At 40.5% G+C, this 27,625-nt stretch overlaps 1 protein-coding gene across 2 annotated transcripts in view; it reads right to left on the minus strand.

Moving 5' to 3' along the window:
* Positions 1–27,625, minus strand: part of fam20a (FAM20A golgi associated secretory pathway pseudokinase) — a 42,133-nt gene that overhangs the window by 5,603 nt on the left and 8,905 nt on the right. For both annotated transcript variants that reach the window (XR_010966968.1, XM_068004118.1), the window contains exons 2-10: positions 19,777–19,952; positions 17,434–17,484; positions 15,046–15,124; positions 11,796–11,888; positions 9,580–9,695; positions 7,176–7,356; positions 5,865–5,974; positions 3,523–3,604; positions 640–699 (exon numbers count right to left, since the gene is read on the minus strand). Coding sequence is in view for 1 of the 2 variants with exons in the window: in XM_068004118.1 (XP_067860219.1) it covers positions 640–699; positions 3,523–3,604; positions 5,865–5,974; positions 7,176–7,356; positions 9,580–9,695; positions 11,796–11,888; positions 15,046–15,124; positions 17,434–17,484; positions 19,777–19,952 (948 nt within the window). In the remaining variant the exon portion in view is untranslated. The remainder of the gene's footprint in view (positions 1–639; positions 700–3,522; positions 3,605–5,864; positions 5,975–7,175; positions 7,357–9,579; positions 9,696–11,795; positions 11,889–15,045; positions 15,125–17,433; positions 17,485–19,776; positions 19,953–27,625) is intronic.

Genomic DNA, 27,625 nt, shown 5'->3' on the forward strand with positions numbered 1-27,625 from the left:
GACTGCTTATCTGGTATGGACTGAGTGTAAAGTGAATAGCCTAGAAATTAGCCTGAGCTTGGCTTCGGGCCCAGACTCGGCGCTGCGCGACCAGCCTGCGCCCGAACTGAGAGGCCTGAGGGGCCGATGGAAATTGGGCCTCATCAGCATACACTGCACAAGCTGCCGGCACTGGTCGGGTCTCCATGGGCAGCTCGACCGAGCGAAGACATCAATGTCGGACCAGCTGCCTTGCCAGCAGCTGGTCCTCGGGTAAGTCCCGGAAGAGTGGATTGGAGTGGGCTTTGGTGGGGAGGGGGTACTTCTCCTCCTGGCTCCACAGGATGTTTTAACTTACTTGGAGTTGACTGCTGCGGGGGCCTGACGTCTGCGCCGCTCATCGACTAATTTCTCGATGGGATCGTTCAACAGGTGTTAGACCCCTAATTTACATATTCACGCCTGTTTTAGGCATCCACCAGGGACGCCCAAAGAAAGGGCCGCACAAAATTAATAGTGGGGACCAATGCCTGCGCAAAATGGACACAGGCCGTCCCAATGTTCAATTGGTGTACTTTGCGCCCATTTTATGCCCGAAAAATCGGTGCAGCACACACCAATTTCGACGCCGCTGATGTCAAGCTGACAGTGTGGGATTACCTGCAGCACTGAGTCAGGGGGGCAAGGATGGAGAGTTCATCATGTGAATGTTTTCCAAACCTAAGGAAAAGAAAAAAAATGGGTTAAAAACTGGTTTATCAAAGTTAGCAAAAGAGCAACGTCATTCAGATGTGCTGGTCAGGATGAAGTACAAACAGAAATGTAATCCAAGGTTGGCTTGGTGTCAGTATGGGAGTCCCATACAAGCCTGTAATGCATTCTTCGATTAGTTGTTACTTTGCACAGTAAGCACACTTTTTAATTTTTCTGCTCACGAATGACATGCAATATCACACCGTGGTCAATTGATTATAGAAATAATGAAAACATAGGCACAATAACAACAGTATAATGGCTGTCTGCAGCAGGGCAGAGTTCCAGGAAAACTATCTGTAAATTCCACTTTAAATGGCTATGAGGTGGTTAATGCCGGGGATTTCAGTGACGTAACAAATTATCTGTTATAACAAGCAAAACCAAGCAATTACCAGGATGATTAGCAAAGACTGAAACTCAATGCTGGGATAGTCCCACATTCCAATTGCGGATTTGACTGGTAGCTATAACAGTGACCAGCAGAGCTGAACATTTACCTTATGTATTGGGCCAGAAAGAGTGAGTGTGACATTTTTAGAGCAGACATAGCTTCCTACATTGTTAAAACTTGTTAAAATTGCTTGTTGTTGTTGTTAAATTGGCTGTTCTGCAATCAGAAACATAAGCCATAACCCGCTAAAGAACCAGCTCGGCAAGATGACAGTAACCTGCGAACCTCAGATGTCTTTGCTTCTCCAAATAGCGTGTTTTTCACAGGCAAGTAATATATTTTTGCCTCTGTGCTCGTACATGCAAACAGAAGTATTGCAATGAACTGGAATCTCACCACAGAAATCACTTCTAGGTGAATCGCAAAGCTAGCCTAGACTAGTAACAATAAGCTTTGACTGGCTGCTTTCTCATTTCATACACACCTTTTGGAAACGGTGACAATTTACTGATGATTTTCCATCACACTATTTGTACGCAGACTTGCTTTTAACCACAAACACTGCGGAGGTGTTTTCTGCTCAGACTGCACTGTGGTTACCTGAACTGAAATTCTGTAACACCTCTACATTCATTTGTAGTTTGCAATCCCAGTTACCAATAGTCTTCATGTCGTGACAGCTTTTCTTTAATATGATTGAGGAAACCAAAGTGCGGCATCAAAGCTACTGGTTGCCAATATGTTACTAACCCCATGCCAAGTCTACCAGTTTCCAATGACCCCCTACACCGGAGTGGGGGGAAACGACTACGGCAAATGGTTTGTTGCAGCAAGTGATTTATTATTACTTGGATCACCACAAGGAGCTGGATTTTCGCTGCCTTCGTGCCTTTTGAAGCAAAATCACGGGACTTGGGCAGAGACTCGCACTAGTGGGATTTGTCATAAATCATCTGCCTTAGTAATTTCCCTGTCCCAGTCAGAAATCAGTGGTGACTGCCCATTTTCCACGTCAGAAAAGAACTGGTGCCATGATAAAGGCCAAAATAGGAGGCCGCCTTTAACGTTGCGCCATCCAATAAAATGTTAAAAATGTTTCCTTCAACACAGCTGGAGTTATGTTCTTGACGGGCAGGACTCCATCTTTGTGTTTGCTCAGCAATTAGGCGGTCTTAAAGAATTTTAAAAAAAAATTCGCCACTGCCAACCTGCACTTCATAGCTGGGCCAGATATCTCTCCCCTCCCTCCCCTTGCTGCATCTGGTAAGAAGTCAAACAATTGAAATCATTCCCTCTGAGTCAGAATCAGTAGAGGAGCAGAAAGCATAGCTCTTTTCTACTTGTGGTTAGTTGTCGTGACACTAATCAAGAAAATTTCTCCTCTTGGTCCTAACGTGCTATAATTAAAATGGAGTTCCCACAGAATTCAAAACGATGCCGTCATAAGTACCCTGTTAACTGTAGAAAAAAAAAAGTTCATACTTGGGTAGGACAGGAACTGTAAAATAGAATGGGACGAATTTCTGCAGGGTTCTCCCGAACTTTTGTTGTAACTTTGGCAGAAATCCTGCAGAAATGGTGTAAATGGCCATCTACATCCGTTCACACCTTTCTCCAGGAGTTCCGCTGATTTTACACTGAAGTTATAATAGGAGATTGGGTGAACCCCCACAGAATTTCCGGGCTAAAATCCAGATCAGGGCTGTTGAGGTCACACAAATTTGTGTGTGTATGAGTATATGTGAGTGTGTGACTGAATGACAAAGTTTGCCCGCGTGGGTAAGAATCTGAGAGTAAGATTGAGTGTGTCGTTTTACGGTACTTTGTGTGTCTGTGTATAGAGTAATTTGATCCCCTCATGTTTAGTGAAATTGTTTGAAATGCTTGAGAACCAAAACACCCAGGTATTCATCCTACTTTTTGTTTTTATCTAATCCATCGTGTTTCTGTATGTTTGTCTCTCAATGTTCTTCAATAAATCGAGCACAATACATGCAGCATTGGATTTGGACCTTTGAGGATAGCACATATGATCAAGAGTTACACAAAGCTTACTAAGTTCAGCAGTCGCAAATGCAGATAATCCCATGGGTTAAGAATTCTCTTATATGTGTAAACAGTTGTATGAGCTGCAGGTAAACAGGAACATCCATTAGACTGAAAGGAACAAATCACAACAGTAAAATCTGAATGAGGACAAGGTGACATAATGAGTCTCCCTTGCAGTCTCGCACTCAAATCCTGTTCTGTATAGGTTTATACTATCTAAGAAATCTAATTCCAAAATTGACTTTTTAAAAGAAAAAATGTTATAATACTTTTTACTTGCTCTCTTTGGGTCCTGTACTCAGATGAAGTTAATAGCACCGTATATATTAACTGTACAAAGCTGTTACCCTCTGGCGTTGTCGAAGTGGATGATATAGCTATCCTTTCCAAACTTTGTGAAGACCTCAAAGTGATGTCGATCCATATTTCCTGCAAACAAATTTAAAAATATTGACTGAATTAGCAGCAGATGAAGATTTCACCAGGACAAATGCAAAATACTGCGGATGCTGGAAATGTGAAATAAAAACAGAAAATGCTGGAGAAGCTCAGCAAGTCAGGCAGCATCTGTGTAGAGAGAAACAGAAACATCTCAGGTCGAAGACGTTCTGATGAAAGATCTTCGACCTGAAACGTTAACTCCGTTTCTCTCTCCACAGATGCTGCCTCACTTGCTGAGCTTCTCCAGCATTTTCTGTTTTTATTTAAGATTTTCACCAGCACTGGCTTCACATTGAGAAATTCTTTATAAAAATTCACTTTTAGTTTGAATCCAGCTGAGCTAATGTAGTCCTTAATGGGCTCTACACAATTCATGCTATAAGTAAGGTGTAATTAATTATAAATATTAATCATTGAATCTACATTGGATCCACTGAATCTCCTTGTGGCGTTTTTATCTGGCAATATGGTAAAATGCCTTTAAATCCTTCAGCCTCACTTTCAGTCAACAAAAAGAGAAACAGACACCAAACCGTAGTGAAAGGGTTAAGTGAAGTGACCAAAAGCATAGTTGAAAATATATGTTTTGAGGAGGCTTTAAAAGTGGGGAGAGAAGTAGTAAGGTGGAGGGGTTTAGCGAGGAGCGTTCCAGAGAGTAGGGCCAAGAATGGTGCAGCAGGGTGGGGGTGATGAAGGCAGGTTTTGAAGGGGAGCTACATACAATAGCAGCAAGCTATTCTAAGCAGTCTTCTTCTGATACAATTTGAATACAGACGGAAGTTATAAAGTTAAGCAATGGCTAATCCTGTGAACAATGCAGGAACGAGTACTTCTGCACCAAAGTAAAAACAAAATTGACACTTTTCTATTTTATTCCAACATTATTACAAACTGAAGTAACATTCCTTGATTCTGTACATTTTGCTATTTATAGTCATTCCTCCAATCATTTTTGTTACTTCCATTTGGAAAATCTTTCAACCTAAAGTGTTACTGTTGCTCTGTATACATTTTCTTCAGACCTGGACTGAAAGGAGTAACTTCAAGGTACAGAATTAATTTTGGCTCCTGATGACATTTATCTTGGCTCTAGAGGGTGCTGATCAGTAAAATATAATCACTGGGAGCTGGAGCCACTTAACAGACCCATTGTGATCTCTCTTAAACACTCTCCTCTTCCTGACAAAACTGAACAAGGAGTTTAGGACTTGATAAGGTGAATAGACGGATGCAGTATCAAAACACCAATTCAATTTACTTCTAATCACTGCAATAAAAGTGCAGATGACCCAAAGAAGATACTTCACATCTCAACAAGAAACCAGGTTCCATTTCAGAGCTGATGCCTGCAACGAGTTGGCTTGCTATAGCCATACATAGGAGTAAACTGGTTCAATCAAATAAAGTATCAATCTGACAGACTCCCTGTGCTATGCTCCCTCTAGTGGAGTCCTCTGTTGCTCCTGGTTGGTTTTGGAAATCATTTTGTGCTGGAATTATTGTTTGTTGCACTAAAATGTGATGTCGGCCTGTTGCGCTCATTTTAAAGTAATTTTTGCTTGTATTGAAATGTGGTTTCTGTTTGTTATATGGAGATGGGGACCTTGTACTTTGTTCTTCCATTACTTTTCTCCCATCCTCTCCTGAAGGCACTGAATCATGCTGGGAGACATTCCTACAGGTGTCAGCTGCCCTCTGGTGTCTTGGCCATTCATCAAGTTTTTTTTTATTCGTTCATGGGATGTGGGCGTCGCTGGCGAGGCCGGCATTTATTGCCCATCCCTAACTGCCCTTGAGTGTGAGCCTTTGTCAGGCTAATCGACTGCAGGGGCATCACAGCTAAGCTGATCTTGCCTTTACCCAACATCCTCATCATGCACTAACCAACTGAAATGACTGGATACTGATAAGGGTCAGACTTCAGGACAACTGAAGGCCAACTTTCACCTTCCAAATCCAAGGGCGCTGTGGTCAATTGTAGCAATCCCTGAGCTAACTCACCACAGACTGGGGATCGCACAGAGGACCTTCCTGGCTCAGTTCCATTTCTGAGGTGTTATGGAGTGACACAATGTGGGGTTTACTCCTGCAAATCTAGACACAGACCGTTCCCAACATCAGTTATATCGTTGAGTTGAGGCACCAAGGACAGACTAGCCACTTCTCCACAGGGAATTAAAGCCAAGCAGTGCTTTAGTAGGGGAAATGGTTGGAAGACTGAGAAAATTATTTTCCATTGAATTGTTACCTGTTAAAAAGTCAAATATGGCCATATCGATAACGTTCAGTAATCTGCTCCCTGTGTCATACGGAGGAGTACGTTTGATCTTTTCACAGTAGTTTGGATTGGTTTCCCACCTACAGGGAAACAAAACAGCAAGAGATGATAAACGTGTTCAAACTCCCAATCAAAATCACATTAACAGCACATCATAATCTTAACACAAGGTCGGTTTAGGCTCCAAAATACCTATTAGTGCATTAATCATTGCCTGCTTCCCAAGTAAATGTTGCCTCAAGGCAGTTCAGTTTGGTCTAATATTTACCACTTTGACTAAATAGGATCTAAATTGTTCCTGTCTTTTCTAATTGCTAATATATTTTGCCTCCTTCCTCATCAAGACCGATTATATTGTTTAAAAATGGGACCGACCATGACTGTTTTGGGCAAATATTTCAAGGAGATCACTTCAGGAGTCTCCGTTCTCTGTTCCCTCCCATTATCAGTTGTTTTGCTTCCTTTAGGGTTCCCCATGGTATGTACCTTTCCACAGCTCAGACTACAACCAAGGATCTGCTGCCAGGCCTCGTCCATTGCGACTCTCTATCCAGACGTTAAGTGACATGTGAATGCTATGGTATTTATCTGCACTGTGATTGTCCTCTCATTCCTGTAAGGAAGTGTCACACACCCTCACCATAACTTTCAACAGCCAGTTGAAATCAGGAAATTACACATGGCAATTGTAGCTTTACGCTCACATTCCATCACTCCGAGGTGAACCAACTTGCTGCCTCAGGGCTGCTCGGGGCATTCTGGAATTTCCAGTATTTTCTTTGGGGATTCAGTCACTTCTGGCACTTTTTTTGAGTCAGAAAAGGCTCAGAATATTTAGTATTTGATGATTTGGCGTCCGACGCTGCATGTTTCTTACATACTGTCTATTTGCAAATTGAGGACAGTGATAAGTGTATGTTAATCCACTGGTAAGATATGTCCATTGATTGAATACCATTAACATGTGGATAGCCACCTAGTCACTTGAACAGATTTGTCCTACTCGTCTTTATAATGCAGACCTCTTGTGCATATTTGGAGGAAAATTAATTAATAAAATTAAATAGAAAGCATGCAAGCCGAGACTGACGGGCAAATAAACTCAATGAAGTAATAGAAAAGAATAGAATACAAATGCTGGCTGGTTTTTGTTCTTCTCATGGTCCTCCAATTGCTGGCACTAAATAAACCTGTTTAATTTCAGTTGCTATTTAGTGTAAAGAAAGAATGTTGTAGCTCCCTGAAGCTGAAACATGCACAACAATAAATCCTATCCCTTACTCTTCTTTATCAGCAAATGTGTAGGATCTGCTCCATGGGTTTTTGATGAGTTCTCGCTGTGCAATGTGAAGGTCAGGCAAGAATGCAGACACTGACCCTTCCAGCAGGTGAGGTCTCCCACATGCTGCATATTCTGTCTTACATGAGTACAGGCATCGTGAAAAGAAACATACATTGTTCTCTGTAAAAGAATAGAAATGTTATTAATTTTGTTATGACCATGTACAGACCTTATTTTTTAAAGTGACAAATAATTAAGGTTGCCAACTCTGGTCGGAAGTATTCCAGGAGGTTTCACCACATGACCTCCCTCCTCCAACTGCCCCGCCCAGTCAAACAGCCTATTTTCCCCCATCTCCAATATTTTTATAACTAATAAACAAAAGGGTTCAAAGAAAATGAGGAAAAAAAACACTTTTTTTAATGCCCCTATGATTTTTCTCCCGGGTTGCTCACAGCAGTTTCCAGGAGATTAATCTCTAACTCCTGGACAATCCTGCAAGGTTGGCAGACCTTACAGAGAATGCACAACAGAAAAGAGAGGTATACATTTTGTTACTTCAGCAACTTCCACAGAAACTAGTAATGCTGTTCAGCTTACAGTGCAGGGGGAAAAAAACTTCCCTCTGTGCAGCTTCTCTTTAAAAATGTTTCTGTGCATTCTTTACTTCTTAATTGCTGTTCTGTGGACGGGTGTGCAGCACCTCCCAGGAAAATTCCTCTTAAGTATTTCTTTACCGTGTCTGTTTCACAAGGCATTATTTTTATTGGAATAAAACACTTGCAAAATAATTTGACACAAGACAGGCAATGACAGATTTTTTCTATTGACACTGGCCAGCTTTGAATAGCGTGAGGATAGATAGACAGTTTGGAGCTTTATTTGGTTATCTTTGGGGATCAGGAAATATTTATGTAGACGTTTCCCTCAGGAGGTTAAGTAAGTGGGGTGCAGTCCATAATGGGAAAGGAATGTACATGGTATGTGATGGGTCAAACAGCATTATTGTTCCATGCTTCTGTATGTTCTTATAACCATCACTACAACCAGGGGTCAAAAATTACAATAGTTTAGATTACCTAAATAGTTGAGTTGCCAAATTTAAAATGTTAGAAGGTTAGCTCGCTTCCCATTTTTGCCAAGTGGAAATCCTCTCTGATAGTGAATGCCTCCGATGACAGCAGAGTAGAAAGATAATGAAATATGTCATGGGTTTATCGAGTGGACAGCAAAATAAACAGTAATAAAACACGACCATTTATATGGTAAAACTAGATGGAAATGGGCTACAGTGCAGAAATTGTTACTGAATTTGGACATTGTGGGAGCAGAGGACCGAATACCGTGCATTACAATGGCCCAGGATTTGCTGTAACTAGTTAATGAACGGCACCCGCCATTAGTTAGACTTGCCCTTTGCACGTTTAATCTCCATGATATTTGGCGCCACAAGTTGCTGGAAGTGGGAGATGGAAACGGCGCGGCGCCCCCTACAGGGCATCTGGGATCTGAGTGAACAGGGCAAGCAACTGTGTATCTCCTTAACCAATCAGATTGAAGGATTGTTAAATGAACAGCACAGGGTCTGAATCAGGAAGTGTAAGTTAGAATGGGTGACTTCAATATCAAATCAGGTACAGAAAGAGAAATAAAGAGAGGGAAAGAAAGATTGGATTGAGAAAGAGAGATAAAAGAGACAGAAAGAAAGAAAAAAGTAAAAAAAAACATTTTAATTTAAATTTTTTAAAAAAATTCTCCAACAACAATTAAAACCTGAAGGAATGAGACTCCGCACTTGTAATAGTTAATTTTCAGTGCCACAGAGGTTGACTGGCAGTAATTAACACTAATCGAGCCGTTAAAAGGGTGTTTAGATTGAAATGGATGAGCCCTAACTTTCTGTAGCGAGTTTAATTCGTATCTACCGTGCAAGTACAGGAACTTCACACCGTTCAATGCATCTCGGACAGCAACTTTCAGATTTTCGCCTTTAACCGCACAGCTGCCCTCTCCTGAAGTTGCTGTGTGATTTGCACATAAATAATGGTGAGCACCATTAGCCTCACCATTATTTTGTCAGCAAATTCTGGGCCAATGAAGTACAGGACGGCGCAAACCAATTTCTATGCCTATCTTTCTGAAAATCTCAGACTGAGTTATTATTAATTTTCCAAAAGAGTTACCCATTGAGTTCACAATGTTAAAAAATGATTATACTCAGACTTGCATTTATTATAAAGGTCTGTCCTCAAAATGTACTCCTGTAATCAGAGGTAAGAGGATTAAAATATTCTATTAGTTGGAAGAAAACTAAACGGCTTCTGAGCTGCCATTCAGTACATAAATATTCTGCTTTGAGATACGTAGGCATCCGTAGAATTCAGCTGCCCCTTTCTTCATTACCAGGTGAGATGAAAAAAGTGGCCTTCAACTCTTCGTTCCTAGTCAGGTCCTGGATTTCTTTACTTAGGTTAAGCTTTCGTCCAGCCACTGGTGGAACACGCCGGAAATCGAGAATTCTTTGAAAGAAAGTATAAGTTCATCAGCAAATAATGAATAATATATTTAAGTGATATTTTTTGATTAAATACAAGTGTGTGTGCATGTGTTTGGGGACAGGGGGTTAAAGTCCTGTCCAACTGCTACTTTTATGACATTTTCAAAACAGAATAAGTACAATTCCTGAGTCCCAGTGTCATTTGTCACTAATAACTGAAAGAGGCTATTGACTGTGTGAGTTACTGAAGATATTTATGTATGTTCAATAATGTCACTGAAGCTTTTGGATCAGCTAATGGCAATGATTGAATGTGGAAATCCGCTTTCTCCCTCCCCATTATCAAGCAGATTGTTGTCTTAGTTTAAACCTTAAAAAGGCCCAGCCCCCATCCCTTCACTGCACCAATTCTCACACAATCTATGCTTGTGGACAATCTGAGGGTGACTGCTAAAATTAGTGTCAACTGATGTCAGATTTGAAGGTATTTTGATGCTGTGGATTCTCTACGAATTGGATAGACTCCAGGGGGCTAAAGTTCAACTTCAGCACGAACACAAAACAGGTGGTAGTGGATCGGTCTGTTATACACCTCGTTTGATTTTTCTTTCCCGCACCCCCACTGAAGTTGAATTTTAACCCCTACATCTCTGGGATAAATTCAACCCCAGGTCCTGAGGTAGAAGGACTGTGTTGTTGTCACAGCACATGGTCATGTGTTGTAGCTGATGTATCAATTCCCAACTAGGCTGCTAGATGGAGCAGCCTTTATTGTATATTTATAAACATTTCCCATTCCACAATGAAGTTTTAGAAATGAAATGTAAATAAAAATAAAATCCCTTCTCCACCCAAATGTTTTCATAGTGCTTATAGATAGATGTCACCCTACAGAGAAGCTATATATAATTACATTGGCTCTGAATCTTTTAAGTGGTTGACATAATTATGGTATTTAGGCTTAAGCTTTAGGTGGAATGTGAACCGTCTGTAATCTTTACAATAACAATGTTTATAAAGAATCTCAAGAAGTACAACCTTCATGAAGAAACTTTTTTTTACAAAGTTTGCACTTCCTGTGCTCCTAAGAAACAGCATGCATTTATCTCATTGCCATGTTGGATTTCTGACTTGGGTAGCTTATTTACATTTTAAAATCTAGAAATTCCCTTTTGCTCTGATGGAAAATGGACTCCTGTCTGCAAAATGAATGACATCATCCACACTAACAAATGCTGCCCCCCACAGTTAGATGCAGGTGATAACCTAAGGGGGAGGGATTTTAAAAATTGTGATGGAGAGAATATACATTATAAAATATAATCAAATCACATGATGGCCCAAGCATTAAGCTCCAATGAATCTATCTGTGTTCCCATAGTCTCACTGGTGCTCAGCTGATGGGGCAGCAATGTTCTGGGCATTTCTCCCTTTCCCCAGTGATCATAAGGCTGTGATTTTTTTTTAAAGGGATATTCACAATAGGTTGAATTTCAACTGTCTGGGGAACAGAAAATCCTATTTTGTATTCAAACTGACTTTTCCCACAAAAATTATGGACAGGAGAAATCCCCCTCCCCCCACCCCCCAGGTCATACAGCTGGAAGACCTCCTGATTTCCGTCCTCCTACAAATCTGGTAATTTATGGGCCGTCACCAGAAAAGAATGACTAAGAAAGCAGCTGCATTGTTGTAAAAACCCAAGTGGTTCATTAAAGTCCTGCCATCCCTACTTGATCTGGCCTACATTTGACCCGAGTACAACACTATGTGGCTGACTCTTAATGCCCTCTGAAGTGGCCTAGCAAGCCATTCAATTGTAAAATCAGGGCAACTATGAATAGACAATGTGTCCTTGACAGTGTCACCCACATCCTTAGAATATATATTTGAAAAATGCTGGCATCAAAAATACAAAGTCAATCAAGAATGAAAGATGAATACATTAATCCCTACAGCCTTCTCATGCTGGATAACCAGTCTCCGGGAGAATCATAGAAATTCAGCCCAAGAGGAGGCCATTCATCCCATCATACATTGCCAATTTACCGTTATGAAACATTCTTTATGTATACATACAATGACGTTGGATTTCTAACACTCGTTAAAATCAGGACCATACCTGTCCAGGTGAAAAGCAGCTATTTCAGCGTTATGTCTTTGAAAGTCAACAAAATAGAAAACGTCTCCTGGAGTCTCTTCTTCTCGTTTCTGCCTGAGAAAATGAATGAAACTTTTTTTTGTAGTGTGACTCATTTGCCATGCAACAAATTAAAGGGTGACACCTAGAGTCGGCTACACACACGACTGAGTCCCCTCAAAATCTTTTCTTAATTCTCCTCTAATTGTTCCTTCCCACCTTACTCCTCAGCTAATCCCTGAGCACCTGCGGTCAGCTGCCAGAAGATGCCTACTTCTGCATTGAGAATATCTTCTCATCGGAACTGCTGGACTAATTCATTCCCACTCCTGGAACCAGGGCGCTCTGAATATGGTGATATGTACCTCCATGTCCCCCCCACAAAATGATATTAGAGGGTCATAATAGTTACAGTCTGGAAGAAAGAATGTGGAAGGATACAACTGTTGTTTGTCTTTCTGGCTGGGTGGCCTCAACACATAGCACTGACAGTAAAGTAGAAGAAAATACTACTGATACTAAATCTCTTTACAATTTTCCTTGATATGGAGTGAAAGTGTGATTGAGAAAGAAAGAACAAGAGAGATACACCCAGAACTGACACAGGCTGTCAAAGTCACCCACCCATTTTAAGGAGAGACTGTTCTAATATGTCATATCTATGGAGAATTAAAACTATATGGAAGAGACAAATTAGAAGAGAGGTACTAGGTTGGATTAATCCCATATTCCATGAAGATCTTTAAAATTGGATTTCCCAAAATAGAAGAAAAAAGCATATTTGGCTGTTTTAAAAATCAAAGCTACTCAAAGTAAGCATGACCTTAGAATATGACCAATTTATACATCGGCATGGTGTGAGCTGGACATTTCTGTGCAATGTTTATCCCAGTGCAGGCATTTGATCCTTTGAAAATGAAATAGATTTACAACTTTTACAATGTACATTTTCCTAGACTGAGCTCCAAGGCCTTTTCAAAATCTGAACTGGATCAGTCTGAATTTTGGATCTGGTCTGTGAAAGTGAAATCGCTGCTCAATCAGAGACAAGAAGCTGCTGATAAGTTGGACTGTCCTGTTATGAAATCCCAAACTGAACTGTGACTGAGATTTTGGAAGGACTGAGATCAGCATCCAAGTCAAATTGGGATTTAACCAATTTAGCAGCGGGTCTGTTTCCGGTATTGCATAACAATATAAAATAACAGCCACAAAAATAATTTCTAATGCTTAAACTTCTGAAGCATAATAAGTGAGAACCACATCTGGCACAGCAGTTGGGCTTGAGTGCGTTACATGCTGTGACATACTTCAGATGGTCAATTGATATGAATTACCTTGTGGTTTGTGAACATCATCTGAACCCTGAGCCAGTGTTACTGTGCGTGCAACTCACTCCAACACAACTGCTAACTTCTGCATTATAGAGGTTGTGTTTTCTTTTAACTTGGCAGTGGTTGTAGTGTTGTAAAGCCTGCTGCAGCTGTGGAGTCAAGTGACAGGCTGAAAGCAGATCTCAGTTATGATGAAAGACTGAAGGTTGATTGCATCATGTGACATTGAGGGCAAGAGACACTTGAATGTTATTGGCAGTGTGGGTGGGGGGTGCATAGGGGTAGAAATTTCAAGGGGGTTCTCTCGAACTCCTGCTGTACCTTCAGCAGAAATCCCAGAGAAATGGCATAAATGACCATTTACTCCATTTTTCTGGGGTTTCAGCCAATCTTCTGGGATCTTGGGCGAACCCCTCTTGCAAATGTGACCCCTTATTGTAGAATAAAGTGACTTCTATTAAAAGAAAAGTAAGGCATTAATCTTGCTACTGATTATTTTAGTCAGATGAGTAGTGGCAGCAGCCTGCTCCCAAAATGTGGGAAGCAGTGGGATAATGGATTTTTCTACTTTATCTGAGAACTGAAGATTGACAGGTCCACTTGAAGGACAAGGCTATAAGTCATGTCCTTCAGATATTCTGTTACCCTCAGATCTCTGCTACAGAAAGACAAAGTCCATTTTTACCATTGCACCACATTTTCTTTTGCTGTTTGAGTTTGCATTTTGTTTTTCTGTTACTCAGTTCAGACAGTATTGGATGTTACAAATTGGATAGCCAGTTGGTGAAGGATAGACTACTAGAGCCTGGTCTTCAGTTGCTTCCAAGCCTTTATTCACAGAGAACAACACAACCCACACCCTGGATAAGCTCTCTTATAAATGGATACAGGTCTCCAATTGATACGCACCACATGAATACAATTAACACTAACTGATATAAATCACATGAATATAATTAATATTGGAGAGGTCTATGTTGCCATTAAAGGGATTGACTGGTTATTGTCTCCAATGAGATCAAAGGTAGAATATATAATCACTTTGAATGCCTTTGAAATAATGGGGGAAAGTTTCCTCTGTTTGCTATTTGTAGCAAAATTTTAACCATGTCCTTTATACTCACATTTTGATTTTTACAACAACAGCAAAAGTGTAATTAACTCCCAATACTGTTCCCTGATGGCTCGATGGGTTTATCCAGTGAATAGCTGAGCTATAAAAGCTAGGAAGGTCCCAGACTCAATGTCCAATCTTGCCGTGTTTGCTGACCTCAGCTGAGGCGGCTTTAGAGACACTTCAATCAGCCTCAGTAGGTCTGGGTGGGGGAGGGGAAATCAGCTAGGCTCCTGCCTCTTGATAGATATCCAGTGACCAACTGGAAGTGTGTGTGCATTTATGGATGTGGGTGAGGACAAGACTAGGGTCAGTTGCGACGACCCCAGTGACAAAACTCACTATAAAGGCTTATATTGAATGATGGTCAAATGGGTGATGTACAGAGGATGCCCAGTACTTGTAGAATCATACGCAGTAAAAAAAGGGAGAAAATTGGTGAGAAAGGATAAAGAAATCCTGATTATTGTTATGGAGTTATTTTCAATAAAATAATCGGAGCACAAAATCTCATGAATTTAAGGAAGGCTGGTTCATCCCAGAGCATGAATTTAATATTTTGTCTCTCAACGGTAACTCTGGAGTTTAGTTTAAGCATGTAGACATCAAGAACTTTTGGCACAGGCTCAAAGGACCAGCTGGTCTTCACTTGTTCTTTCTCAGATGTTCTTATGTAACTGTGATGAACAGTTATGCATTCTGGTTTTTCACTCCAAAGCAAAAGAGATGTTTAACTCCGAGATTCAGCAGTGGGTTAGTGGAGGGTGCTGGTGAGTTAACTTACCTCATAGGCTTGAACATTGCTTTTCCAAAGTTCTGAAATTTTAGGAGTACTTTCAGATGGACCCCACTTGGCTTCACAACTTGGAAATAATAAACAAGAAAATAGAAGGTTATAACAGATAAAATATATTATGTGCTAGCTTCATTAGAATAGTGCCCTCAGATACTACACACTATCCAAGACAAAACGTAGCACAGTAGGAAAAACCTGCGAGCCAAGGCACGCAGTGGCTTTATAACAGAGCTACCACTTTGGTTTTATAATGAGGGCAGACTGAACACATACTCATATTTTTAAGTGGGAAATTACATTTTTCTGCCCACATCGCTCATCTTCTAATTATAAACTATAATTCTCATGATTTAGGGTAAAGTGCTGCCTTCCGCAGAATGGTGCACAAAGTCCCAAATATTCAAGCTAAGTGTAGCTTTGCTTGTGCAATTCAGAATGAAAACTGTTGCTGGCGCCATGCAAACCAGTTTACAGAAAGCTATACTAATTTATGTCATGACTTCTCATTTCAAGGTGGGACATCGTTGTTGGATAAGCTCAGACTTCTTATTCGCTCTACGTAGACCCTTATGCACATGCCACTTATTGCCCTAAAACTATTGCCCTATCTGCACACCAGTTACAGATGAGGTAGCAAGAATGCCAAGGCAGGGATTTCAGATTGAAAATTAACTCTCCATCATTATCAGAAAGTACTGTACATGATAGAACTGAGGTTAAATACATAATGGGGCTGATAATGGGATGGTGAACACACCATATTATCAGGTGCAGAGGCCTAAGGCCTTCAACGCACCTGAGACGCTCAGCCAGTAAAACACTGGGTGCCAAATTTAAATATAATAATGAGCCAATCTCGCATTATGGGGTGAGGTCTTCTCACTTTCAGGCAGGAGTGTGAAGCACCTCTGGAACAGTAGTCCTGGCAGTGTAGCCTGGATCACATTATCAGTTCCTTTGTGTTCACAACACTGAACATGATGGAAAACTATTAAACACACTGGCCTGATTTTACACTGTGTTGGTACAAGTGCAGTCTTGAAGGAAAAAATAACCATACTAATTTTCCTGCTGAGTTGCTATTATGACCTTTGGTATAATTATTTTCAAATTAGCATACAGCATAGAAGCTCTGCTACTTCGACCGTTGGCATTTTGACCTTTAAGTCTAGGAAGACTGGCGGCAGAGGGTGCCAGTAATGCTCTTTATTCCAAATGGATACATCTTCTAAATGTCACTTTAACAAAATTGATTCAATAACATTTCAAAACTTCATGTTCCAATGGGATGAATTTTTAGTTTGAGTTTAAACTATTTCCCACGTAGGAAACAAGCTCCATGCAGTTTGGTAAGACTTTTAGGTGAGGCAAAAGAGAAAATAATATAACTGGCCTCAACTCACATAGAACAGTAACCCGCTGTGCTCCACGCTGTTGCTCTGTAAGATACAGCCATGGTGCTAGCTTCCTACTGATTAAACATAAGATAATAGGAAAGAGAAAAGCCTATTTAGTCGATCTAATTCACTCCATTCTAGGTATTACACAGGACCCCAGACAGCTTTGGTTCCAGCCCTTATCCTTCTGCTCAATGTTGAATCAAAAATCTGATATGAGCAAATTTGGGCACAAGGCCAAATCTCTACTTACCTCAGATACAAACACTATTTTATCAGGTTCAAACAGTGTTTGTGCCCTTCTGCCAAGGAGAACATTCTGCTCGTGTGGGTGTAAAGAAATGTTATGTGTTTATAGTAGTCGTATATATTATAGGCTAATGTTAAACAGAATTTAATGTAATCCGAATGACAGTAGTGATCAAGGGCGGCAGGGTTAAATGTTTAACAGAAAAACCAATTCATAAGAAGGAGCTAGTTGAACAAATTGTCAGCAGATTTCCTTGTTCTTAACCATGACTGAAAGTGAAAATGTTACTGAAATGCCAATAGTATCAGTGCACTTCAACCACAAGTAACACAATGTAGAAAAATCAAGTTGCTTTTTCTCACTTCTGTTGACTCGTACGTCCCCTTCCTGCAGCACCATAGATGCAAAGTTTACTTTAAAGCAGCACAAACAGTGCAGGCACTGCACAAATAAAAGGGCGAGTCAAAATGGCCAAAAATATCCCAATCTCAAAAGTGTCATTAACCACTCTCTCAGTTATATCACCTAGTTGCTAGGTTTACAACCGACTGCAAAGTCATTTCATTTTGTCCATCGAATAATACCTTTATTAATGAAGATTAAAATTTGATGATTTGCGTCTTCTGCTTTACTTAATATCAAGCAAGAATGTGAGGCTGCACCGAGATCAGCATTTCTACTGGGAACTAAGGAAAACTCTTCAGGATAGAGATGAAAAATCTCTCCTACCTTCTTTACAGTTGCATCTTCCATTCAAAGCCTTTTCATCATATGTGTAATCTATAAAATATGTAAACATATGTTATTTATAAAATGATAGCAAAGATTAAAGATGAATAATCTCGGGAGCAGTTAGACTGCCATTTTTGAGTTATTGAGAAGCAGTTTACACTTTGGAGTGATCACAAAAGTAACAGTACAACTTCGGAGTACAACTCAAGCTGTTTCCATAGCACAGCAATGTAAGACTTCTTAGGGAGGCCATCTCACACCACTTGGGTTTGATGCTGCACAGCATGTAACTCCAGTGCCGTGCCAAACCAGGCTTAAAAAATGCTCAGTGCATCAGCTGGACCTCCTGGACACTTTCTAAATTTAAGCGGCGCTTATTTGAATGTTTGAAGAAAGCAGGGACTCCCATCTGCACTCCACACGTAACAGCACTAGAGCAGAACTCTCTCTTGGCCATACAAGTTAAATTCACCACCAGGCAGTATGATTAAGGCGGTGCCAGCTCTGAACCTATACTGTAGCTGACCCTCTGAAATCGCTAACTACAGTATAACTGCAACCATAGATTTTCAAACTTTTTAAAAAAAACTTGAGAATGTATAAAATCTCCCTGAAAGAGTAATTTTTTTTACAAATCTTTTATTTTTCAAAGAGAGGTACAATTAGACTTTTGAATAAAACAAATTAAGCTTGGTGAAAAATTCAGTGTTCCCAATAAATAAATAGCCTGAGAAAGAAAATAACATCTGGGTTTGCACAGGTTCCACTAATAGTCTTCACATCTGACCACTGACCTCTGTGTTACTGACAATAATCTTTAGTACCACCTTCCTGGTATAATTCATTACCCTTCAACTCCCCCATATTTCATGTAGAACCCCTACAGAGGAAAGGTCCAACCCATCAATCTGGGCCTGATTTATGCCCTGGTCCTAGAAGTTACAGGTCAGGGTGTTAAACCTTTGTGCAATCCAGTTTCTCTGCTTCAAGTAGATATCTATTTAATTTATCCCCTGAAGATCTGTTACTTTATATTTAGTGGAACAATCACTTACAAATTTGAATCAACAAGACTTAAAATAATTGATGAATTGATTGGTTATTAAGCAACTCACTGCGTATGTTGAAATATTGTCACACTTTGATGAGGATTATTCAGAACTTTTCCATATTAAACTGCGTACAATACAAGCACTGGAATTTATGTGGTCTTCAGTTCATTAGCAGCTTGCTTGTTTATTTGTTTTGGCTGAACACACCTCCGACCTTTTTAGGTCTGCATGCATCAAATAATTGATAATTTTACTGACTCCACCAACAACATTAATTACTTTTGACCTGAGGTATAAGCATTCAAAACATCACATCTGTCACTTACATAACCATGGAGTCACTGACCATTTCCACAATCCCCCCGAGACTTCCATCGCAAATGCATCTGTCCATGACAGTATTGGTAGGAGTGACCACCGCACAGTCCTCGTGGAGATGAAATCCCGTCTTCGCACTGAGGACACCATCCAACGTGTTGTGTGGCACTACCACCGTGCTAAATGGGATAGATTCAGAACAGATCTAGCAGCTCAAAACTGGGCATCCATGAGGCGCTGTGGGCCATCAGCAGCAGCAGAATTGTATTCCAGCACAATCTGTAACCTCATGGCCCGGCATATTCCTCACTCTACCATTACCAACAAGCCAGGGGATCAACCCTGGTTCAATGAGGAGTGTAGAAGAGCATGCCAGGAGCAGCACCAGGCGTATCTAAAAATGAGGTGCCAACCTGGTGAAGCTACAACTCAGGACTACATGCATGCTAAACAGCGGAAGCAACATGCTATAGACAGAGCTAAGCGATTCCACAACCAACGGATCAGATCAAAGCTCTGCAGTCCTGCCACATCCAGTCGTGAATGGTGGTGGACAATTAAACAACTAATGGGAGGAGGAGGCTCTGTAAACATCCCCATCCTCAATGATGGCGGAGTCCAGCACGTGAGTGCAAAAGACAAGGCTGAAGCGTTTGCAACCATCTTCAGCCAGAAGTGCCGAGTGCCCACTCCGAGTGCCTAATGGAAAGTTGGAGCAGTGCCCTGCCACTCCAATGGGGGGAGCCAAAGACCCGTAATGGGCTAAAGTCAAAACTGCAAAAACATTCTTGTTCCTTGTTTTTTCCCAAAGCTGAAGTTTAGAGTGTAACTTTCATACTAACATATAACTTAGTCTCCTAACGCTCTGAGAGTCCCTTTCCATGAGGCTATCTCTTGAGTTTGCACTAATGCAACACAACTGCAGCCAGAAATGCCTTTGTCCATCAGTGACAACACTGCGATTCCTTACCAGCTTCATTGATGGCAAGAACAGCCAAATCTTCCAGCAGACGATCAATAACGGGATCCGATCGAGGATACAGTGCATTGCCATCAATTGCTAAGTGGAACTTTAGCCAGTTAGAAGTCAGGTAAACCCGGGAGTTGTAACGTGCACCCATTAAGTTCCCTATTCGTGTTCTTTTCCTTTGTGGAACATATAAAAGAAATCACATTAAGTTAGTGAACAACTTGGTTGACACGGCCCTTAGGACAAAGACATAAAGCTGCAAAAATTTAAAAGCAAGTACTTATGTGACTTTTTTTGGTCTGTTATTTTAAGCAGGGTTGCAATTTGCAACTTAAATAAACCTGCATCAGAGATCAGCAATTATGAATTGGAGAGTAGGAGGAACAAAAAGTAATAAAAATACAAGCGACCCAGAAGTGCACACAGATTTCTAGCTGAAAAGTATTATTAATATTGGTAGAAAGGCATTTTCTTTAAGGTGAAAACTGTGATTTAATAGCAGTTGGGAAAATGAAATTAAAAAAATAAGCCCTTCACGGGAGGTTTTTGAAAGAGCAGAAAATAAGAGACTGAATTTTACACCTAGAAATTCTTCAGTACTTTTGGTCCAGATTTCTCACAGGTGCAGGGGCACCAACACACATAGCATTTGCTCCTGAGGTTTATACAACCTTGCATTGTTCAATTCTGTCATTTCTATGATGGCACTTTCAAATCTTCCCATTCTTTAAACTCACTAAAACTATGTCTGACATGGAGTAAAATAGTCACTTTTCATCTTGATTCTACAGCTGTGGAATACTCAACAAGTTGCTCCGCAATGACCTTTAGGAAGAACTTAACAGGAATTTATGCTAACATTCAGTAATCCATTTTTGGAGGAATTCAAATCCTTAAAGTCTCTTAGTGCTTTTTATAGATTTTGAATCAACTTTTACTTCCATCTATTTTTTTTTTACTAAAATCATCAAATAGAAGAAAATATGAAATTCAATTTCCGGTCCCTGGTACTGAAGCGATGGCTCGAGAACGCACTGGGGTTAGAGCTCGCAGCCATCGCACTGGGCCACGCTCTCAGGATCACTCAAAGTCAGCCTTGTTATGTATTTACAACGTGCTCCCAGCCTGAATTGGGCCTGTCAGCAAGAGTTCACTGTCAGTGTGGGGGAGAGAATAGTGCTCTTAAAGTGAGCAGGATCGGCTGAGGTTACTGCAGCTGCTGCAGGGCCATCTCATGACCTGGCACGAGGAGGTACATGGCACCTCATTCCAACAGCATCACACTGACACTCAGAAAACAGCCATGTCACTGCCAATGGGAACAAGGAGCGCAATATTAGGGTGTACATACACTATTGCCAAGGTCAAGCATAGGGCTGAAGATGGTTGTCTTGAGCTCTAGAAGCCATCCTTGCTGTCTGTCATCGCCTTCAAATGGCTCAAGCACAGAGGGCTGTCTTAAGATCAAGGCATCATGACCATCACCAAGGTATCACTGACCATCTGCACATTAAGGGGATGGAACCCTTATAGTTCAAGAAGGGAATAGGTTTGTGTACAGGGACATGGATGCTCTGACTTTGGGAGCCCCAGATGCAAAAGAAAAGAATTGCTGAGTAGCATAGTGGCAAGTACAGATTAGTATTCATTTGTACCACCTTACAACCCTAGCAGCCCTGCTCTTGCTCATATTCTCAGACAAATTGAGTACCAGGTGTGCACTGAATGAAGTCCCCATTGTGCTGTGTACTCAGAACGACATTGTTGGAAAATGAGCTGTTTCCTGAGGAAATTCCAATATCAGAGATGCTGCTTCAGCGACAACACTCGAATCACATGGACAGAAAAAACAAATGTCAAGTTCAATGCAGAACTGACAAATATGGTTTGGACCCACTGTTAATCAGCAATTATGCTGATTTTAGTATTGCTCATTGCTATTTGTGCGCTTAAGTGTACAGAACTCTCTTTGTGTGGCCGTGGATGGAAGTGTAGAGCAATTTTGAAATGTGCACTCTGGATTTTACTGGTGCCTTTTTAAAAAATTCCTGTCTTTACGCCAACTGTAATATTTAGGCAAAGGTCCCAATTACTAATAAATGAATGTGAGCATTATTGTCAAGCAATGACAAGCTCAATTACCTTAATGCCAAATAAGTACTGTATTTAAAAGCATGTGAGAACAGGTTAATGTACACTATAAATGAACAACATCATTCATGTAAAGCACTAACACGTTTCATTACAAACACCTTAAACATAAAATATTGCAGAACATTTGAACAATATTCCTATATCCTGAAATAGTGTTATATGCATCAGATTTGGACAGACAAAAAATGTTTTGCTTCATCGGATTCTTCCTTACATATAAAAGGATAGATTTTAACTGTACTTACTATTATAGGACCTAATTGTGAACTGCACATTTTTAGTGTTTTGTAAGAAAGGTGCCCTTCGCAATCTCACATGTTTATCATCAGTGATAATTTAACCGGTTAACTGCCAGCAGGTCCTGATAAATTCCAGCTTTCAGCTCGCACATCATGACCCTGAAAACATCTCTATTACAGCAATAAACTCACTTGATTATCTGGAGCAGATGTTTTATCATAATATTAACACTGTATGATGTAAACATTATCCGTTTAAACAAAAATTTAATAATGTAAACACATTTATTCACCCTGCCTTTCCTTTTCCTAACTCTCTCCAATTTTTATTATTTTAGCTTAATGTTTACTTTCTTTTTACAGTTATAATTTGTTATATATATAACTTTGAAACATTTTTCCTATTTTCTGTCCTTCCAATGTTCCATGATCCATTTGGTAGCTGGGAGCAAATTTTGGATCAATCAGCCTGTGACTGATTGAGAACTGGCTCCAAAAGTTTTTTCAGCCAAATGAGTGCTAGACCCATGAACATTTCATCGCCCCTTCATGGACATGACCAGGTTAATCTTTGATGTCTTTTAAAGCATCTAAAGAATGATCTGCTCTTGTAGGATGATTTATCTTGTCTGCAGTGCCAATAGTGCCATTGTGCCAGATTAGGTAAATTAACCTGAATTGCTGAATGAGTTAAGATAAATAATAGAAAGTAAAGAAAAAATTAGTATAATTGTATCTAAACAAATGTAAATAAACTACTTCGCCTTTGTTAGCGAGTCTAGCTTAGTTTTCACTGTTAATAAACCCACTAAATTAATGAGTACAACTAAGCTCACCAGAAGACAAAATTAAAAGGTTTGGTAAAGGTTGATCAAAATATAGGACAATACAAGATCTCCAACAGAGCTGCCTATCTTATCAGATTATCAGAACACTTAGGCTGAAAGAGCCAAGATTGTGTGAATGGTGCCACAACTCAGAGTGGCTAAAATAAACTGAGGGGAAAATGGCAAAGGGTGAAATTCTTCCTCCTTCCAAAAATAAAAGCCCCAATCTCCCCAGAATTGAGGGTAGCCCTCAATTTCCCAGTTCTGAGGAAAGAGGAGACAAAATCCTCAGATGCTTACTCTGGTTATTTCTATGGCAATATACACACAATGTTACATCACTCATTATGTATAGACACAAAACATGAGATATTGTGAAATGAATAGTAATATCAAATTGAATAGCATCTGACATAACCGTATCATACATTGCCCTTTTGTAGCTGCAATTCAAACATTAAGGTTGACCTTGGCTCAGTGATAGCGCTCTTGCCTCTGAGTTAGAAGAACTTAAGAATTAGGAGCAAGAGTAAGCCATACGGCCCCTCGAGCCTGCGCTGCCATTCAATAAGATTATGGCTCATCTTTGACCTCAACTCCACTTTCCCGCCCGATCCCCATATCCCTTGATTCCGTGAAGGTTGTGGATTCAAGTCCCACTCCAGAGACTTGAGAGCACAGAGTCTAGGCTGACATTTTAGTGCAGTACTGAGGGAGTGCTGCACTGTCGAAGGTGCCGTCTTTCAGATGCAACATTAAACCAAGGCCCCGTCTGCCCTCTCAGGTGGACGTAAAAGATTCCATGACACTATTTGAAGAAGAGCAGGGGAGTTCTCCCCAGTGTCCTGGCCGATATTTATCCCTCAACCAACATCACGAAAACAGATTATCTGGTCATTATTTCATTGCTGTTTGTTGGACCTTGTGTGTGCTAATTGGCTGCCATGTTTCCTACATTATAACTGTGACTACACTTCAAAAGTAATTCATTGGCTGTAAAGCTCTTTGGGATATCCTGAGGTCATGAAAGACGCAAGGCTTTTTAAAAATCTGAATAAAAAATTAATTTCAGATCTAATGCAGTTGCCTTTAAAACAGAACAAAGTCCTTAGCTGATGCTCTACTCAAGGACATTTCATAATTTCTACTTTTTTATTGTCCATCGTCTACATCCCAAGCAGTGAATGACTCTTTTGGTGAAGAATGTAATGATTTTTCTGAGAAAGGAGGACCGAGATGATGATGAGAAAGGAGGGAGCAGATTCTGAAAGTCTTGGTGAGCCAACATATTGCTAACATCTTCAGAACACAGCAGAGTCCAGATGAACAATGGGCAGATTCCTCCGTGTAAAGGAATCTTCATAAAACAAAGTTAAGGATACTTGAAAATTGAGCTGCAAGAAAGGAATTCAAACATCAGCTAGGTTGTCAGAAGGTTGAATTTAGTTTAATTCACCCCCCCCCCAACACCAGAGACAGTAGGAGACAGGAGTGTCCTAGGATCTTAGAACACTTAAGAAGCAGATGTTACTGCGTTTTGCAACAACTGCAGAATTACATCATTAATTTGCATTTCTGTATGAAAGAAGGTTGGTATCAATTAGTGAACGAGTTTGGCTCAATAGTCAATCTGTGGATGACACTGGTCTGAATCCTGCTCAGGGATGGATCCAATCAGAGTTCCTTTGAACAGTGTAATGGCTAGTCTGGTGCCACTGAAGAAACAGCCTCAAGAACATGTGTCTGATGTATCATTTCACTCTGAAGCTGACTTTGCATGTTTCCTTCCACTGTTTTCGATTCCTATTAATTACTTTCTGTTCATCCTTTAATTTTGTGGTGATGAATCGGCTCATGTTTTTCTTTCCTACGTATAACATTCAGTTTATTTCCTTTCTTTTTTACTGAAGACTGAAGAATGTAATTTCCTCAATGTCTATTGCGCTATTGTTGCATTGGAAACTCACACCGTTCACCAGTATTGGAAGTTGTACACCAGTTTCCTGGGTAAGTAGTGTAAATTCTGGCGCAACTGTGTTCTAAAAGCACGGCGGGCAGCTTAGGCCTTAGGAAACTTCAATGCAGGAGCGGCGCAGCCTCTGTAAAGACTACAGTCTTCATTGGAGTACTTGGGGACAGCAAGGGGAGGCAACAGAGATTCTTTCCTCAAACCTTTTTGCATTTTATCCACTCAGGACATCTCCTACCCTCATGCAAAATGCCTGTTGCCAAACCCATGATCAGTCACAGGCCAGCTGTACCCTCAGGACACCATCTCGCCAAAGGGCTGTGGAGTTTTCACAGGAAGACCGCAAACCCTGCTAGAAGTAATGGAAGACTCTTAGCTGTGCCAGGCAGCAAGTCTTCTAGGATTATCAGCCTTGACGTCTGGAGGAGGCAGCTCTGGCACTCACTGCCAATATCTTCTGCCACGCTGCCTTATTCTCCTCATCTCCACACATTACTATTCCATCCATAAGAATGGCATAGAGAGGTATGCCCATGGGGAATGCCTACCTTCTCCAGAGTTCTTCTGCGTATGTGTATCTGTGTGTGTGTGTGTGTGGGGGGAATATTTGGGGTTAGGGAGTTGATTAAAGTTTGGGATGGAATGGGACTGTAGCACTGTGGAGGTCAAGTGAGCAAAACTGTGAAAAATAAAGGATTGCAAAAACACCTGTGAAGGCAGCAATCATCATGCAAAGTTTGGGGACTCTTCAAAGCTCTCAAACACTTCACTTGCAGCTGAATCAGATGACTGGGGCAGCAGCTGCGCCTCTTTTATAAATGAGCCTAACTTTCCCCGAGTGCAGTTGTGGTGTAAAAGCAGGAAATTCCCAGGCACACCGCCAACAGGTGAGTGTCGCTCCCATGCAAATGAGCCCTGCGAGGCTTAGGCGGGGGGATCACCAAAGATTCCAAAAAGATTGAGGAAACTCCCGTTTAGTGTATTAACGGTGCATTCACTAAACACGAGTTTCCTCAATCTTTTTTCAGCGTAATAATGGTGTAAATGTTGAAGCTAGCGAGGGAATTCCGGGTCTATAGTTTTTCATCCTTTTCTCCCCCAAATCCTTTTTCGTGATGGAAGCAATCGGTTCCAATTTCATATCTTTAAAAAACATGTGGGGTAATTCTGACTTTGTGCAATGGAGTAAAATGGGTGATAGTGAGTCAGCAGCCCCTTATGCATCTCTCCCAATTTTTATTTCAATTTTTTATTTCGATAAAAATCGGGAGAGATGTAAAACATCAATTCACATGTTATACAATATCTCACAAAATCAAAATTACCCCTATTGTCACTTGCTGTCCCTCCCAGGATAAATAATCTTTATTTCTCTCTCTGTCCTTTCATACCTCTCTTCATGTTCAGTACTTTCAGTTTCTGAAATGTTCTGGAACATCTTGTGCTATTACATCCTCGTATATCCTCTGTGTCCTGATTTCCATAACTGATATATGTAGAAGCTGGCTTGGTTGGTGGCAATTAATTTGTTATAAAGTGTTGCATAGCATGGAAAGTCAAATTATGTGAATATTTCTTGTGCTCTTTTAAATCAAATATTATCATACACTGTAAGATTAACCCATTGATGAAAGTACTTATATTCATCAAGAGTTGCATCTGAGTAAAGACTAATGAAGTCCTATTGTTTCATGACTCATAGACTTATGTATATGCAAAATACATGGCATATCTGTGAGCAAGTATCAGGGTAAGACAATTACAGTTAATCACCTTCTTTCAATTTTATTTTAATATCAAATGGTTAGCACTGAAAAAGTGCAAAGATTTAAATCTGTTTCATTCAAACGAGATCCACCCTTAATCATTTTTAAATTGATGTTTTAATCAATCTGTGCTCCCTGTTAAAGCTGATTAGTTGGAAAATTAGGAGCAGCAGTAATTATTGAAGAATGTTTGCATTATTGCCAGTGGTAATCAACAGTAAATGTGCAGTAACACTACACCACACAGGATGAGCCTGGCACCAGTGCTTGGTTATAAGCAGGCATTCAACTAAAAGAACTTCACTTCCTCATGAAGATCTAGAAACTAAAAAGGGGAGACAGGTTAAAAGTCAGGACACTTCGAGAGGGCTTTCAATGTCATTTTTCTAGCAACAGTTTGTTTCTGAATTCCACGTTCATTTTTTTTGTTTAAGAAGTCCAAATGAAAGAAACAAGTTTGGTTTTGAAATCCTAAGCTTACCAATGATAGACATATCAAAGGCCAGCCTTCTACACCCACCTGAGAGGGCAGACGTCTCACCCGAAAGATGGCACCTCTGACTGTGCAGCGCTCCCTCAGTACTGCACTGAAATATCAGCCTAGATTATGTGCTCAAGTCTCTGGAGTGGGGCTTGAACCCAAAACCTTCTAATTCTGAGACAAGAGTGTTACCACTGAGCAACTGCTGACATCTCAATCTCAGATGGAAATATTACACTGATTCAATGCAAGATTTTGGTTAGGTAAGGGTGTCAAGGGATATGGAGCTCAGGCGGGTAAATGGAATTGAGGTAAAGATCAGCCATGATCTAACTGAATGGCAGAGCAGGCTTGAGGGGCTGAATGGTCCACTCCTATTCCTATGTTCCATTTTTAGTGCCTCTCCGCTTGAA

This window comes from Heptranchias perlo, chromosome 23, assembly GCF_035084215.1.
Source record: "Heptranchias perlo isolate sHepPer1 chromosome 23, sHepPer1.hap1, whole genome shotgun sequence".
NCBI lineage: Eukaryota > Metazoa > Chordata > Chondrichthyes > Hexanchiformes > Hexanchidae > Heptranchias > Heptranchias perlo.